Source organism: Abrus precatorius, unplaced genomic scaffold, assembly GCF_003935025.1.
Source record: "Abrus precatorius isolate BTA unplaced genomic scaffold, Abrus_2018 Scaffold3, whole genome shotgun sequence".
Lineage (NCBI taxonomy): Eukaryota > Viridiplantae > Streptophyta > Magnoliopsida > Fabales > Fabaceae > Abrus > Abrus precatorius.
In genome coordinates, this window is record NW_020874373.1 from 32,847,112 (window position 1) to 32,849,022 (window position 1,911).

General features: G+C 42.7%; 1 protein-coding gene across 1 annotated transcript; it reads left to right on the forward strand.

Moving 5' to 3' along the window:
- Window positions 1-258: 258 nt before the first annotated feature.
- LOC113862512 (phospholipase A(1) DAD1, chloroplastic-like) lies at window positions 259-1,629 on the forward strand. The gene has a single exon (XM_027495593.1). It carries the CDS (start codon window positions 259-261, stop codon window positions 1,627-1,629), a length of 1,371 nt encoding a protein of 456 aa, XP_027351394.1.
- The last annotated feature ends 282 nt before the right edge of the window (window positions 1,630-1,911 follow it).

Here is a 1,911-nt window from a genome sequence, read left to right on the forward strand (position 1 = left end):
TTTTATCTTTTATTTCTTAACCAAAAAGTAAGAAAAAAAAAATAACATAGCAATAATGTAGGATACAATTAATACCATTACATCATCATATACATCTCGTTATCTTCTTTCTTGACTATACTCTTCCCTCTACAAAGAGCACTCTTTTGCCACTTATAAAAACCCCTTCCGTCCTCATGTGTTCCACAGAATTAGGACATTCTATCTTCTCATTCTCTTTCCTCTTTCCGTGTCATTTCCTTAAACCCTCACCACAACATGAGGCTTCCCATAAAAACACTACGTCCACCTCCAAGCACACTCCCTTCAACCCAAAACCACACCATCCTCAAACCACGCTGCATAACCATGACCCAACCATCTAAACAAACCAACCTCTCTACTGACACACGAGAGGCCGCATTACATTTAGAGAAAATGATAAATTTAGAACACATCCATAACAATAATAATTTTCCATCGATGCAATCATCACCACCATCATCATCAACAATACCTTTTAATCTAAAAGCCGAGAGAATTGGAAAGAGGTGGAAAGAGTACCAAGGGATGAGCAATTGGGACGGTTTACTAGACCCATTGGACGACAATCTACGAGCTGAAATTCTACGCTATGGTCATTTCGTGGAAGCTGCTTATAACTCCTTTGAGTTTGACCCTTCCTCTCCCAACTACGCCAATTGTAGGTACCCCAAAAGCACACTTTTCGAACGGTGTGGTTTACCTAACACAGGTTACAAGGTAACCAAACACCTACGTGCAACTTCAGGGATTCAGCTACCTAATTGGGTGGACAAAGCACCAAGCTGGGTATCAACACAATCAAGCTACGTGGGATATGTAGCGGTGTGTGAAAACAAGGAAGAGATCAAAAGACTTGGTCGGCGCGACATCGTTGTTGCATATAGAGGAACCACCACATGCTTGGAATGGTTGGAGAATTTTCGTGCCACTCTCACCAACCTCCCAATCCCATGCAGCAGCAAAAGAGCCTTTGAAAAAAATTGTGCCATGGACGGAAGTGGGCCCATGGTAGAAAGTGGATTCTTGAGTCTTTATACTTCATTTCTTGCAAACTGGTCGAGTTTGCAAGAAATGGTGAAACAAGAGATCTCAAGAATCATCCAAAACTATGGCGAGGAGCCGTTAAGCTTGACCGTCACCGGCCATAGTCTGGGAGCGGCATTGGCAACGCTCACGGCGTATGACATTAAAACTATCTTTCACAGGTTGCCGGTGACGGTTATATCTTTTGGCGGCCCCCGTGTCGGAGACCGGAATTTCCGGCAGCAGCTAGAGAGGCAAGGGACTAAGGTTTTGCGCATAGTGAACTCCGATGATGTTATTACTAAGGTTCCAGGCTTTGTGTTTGATGATGACGTGGCAAGCGATGGAGCGGTCCACATGGCAGGCTTTCCGAACTGGATACAGAAGAGGGTTGAGGAGGCACAATGGGTGTACGCTGAGGTTGGGAGGGAACTCCGGTTATGTAGCAGGGACTCTCCATACCTCGGAAGTACTAATGTTGCCACGTGTCACGAGCTGAACACGTATCTGCACCTCGTTGATGGCTTTGTCAGCTCCACGTGTCCTTTCAGAGCCTCCGCCAAGAGGTTCCTCCGTCGCTGAAATCAACCACAAAGTGGTGGTTTAACCCAAACCATTAGTGGTTAAAAACAGAGACAGAGACAGAGACGAAGATCATTAGTGGTAAAAACAAGAAAATGAAAAAAATGAGAACAAAAATATTAGAATTGTAAAAGGAAATTGTACACCCTGTAATTAACAACTGTAGTGTAAATTGTAGCATAACCATTTTTGGTGAACATAGGATAAAATGAATTTTTCTTGAATATAAAAAGTTAAGTATGCTATTCTAACATTGATTTTTTATAATTTTTTTACGTCAAA

Coding starts and splice junctions, on each gene's coding strand:
- LOC113862512 (XM_027495593.1), top strand. CDS start 259: ATGAGGCTTCCCATAAAAACACTACGTCCACCTCCAAGCACACTCCCT.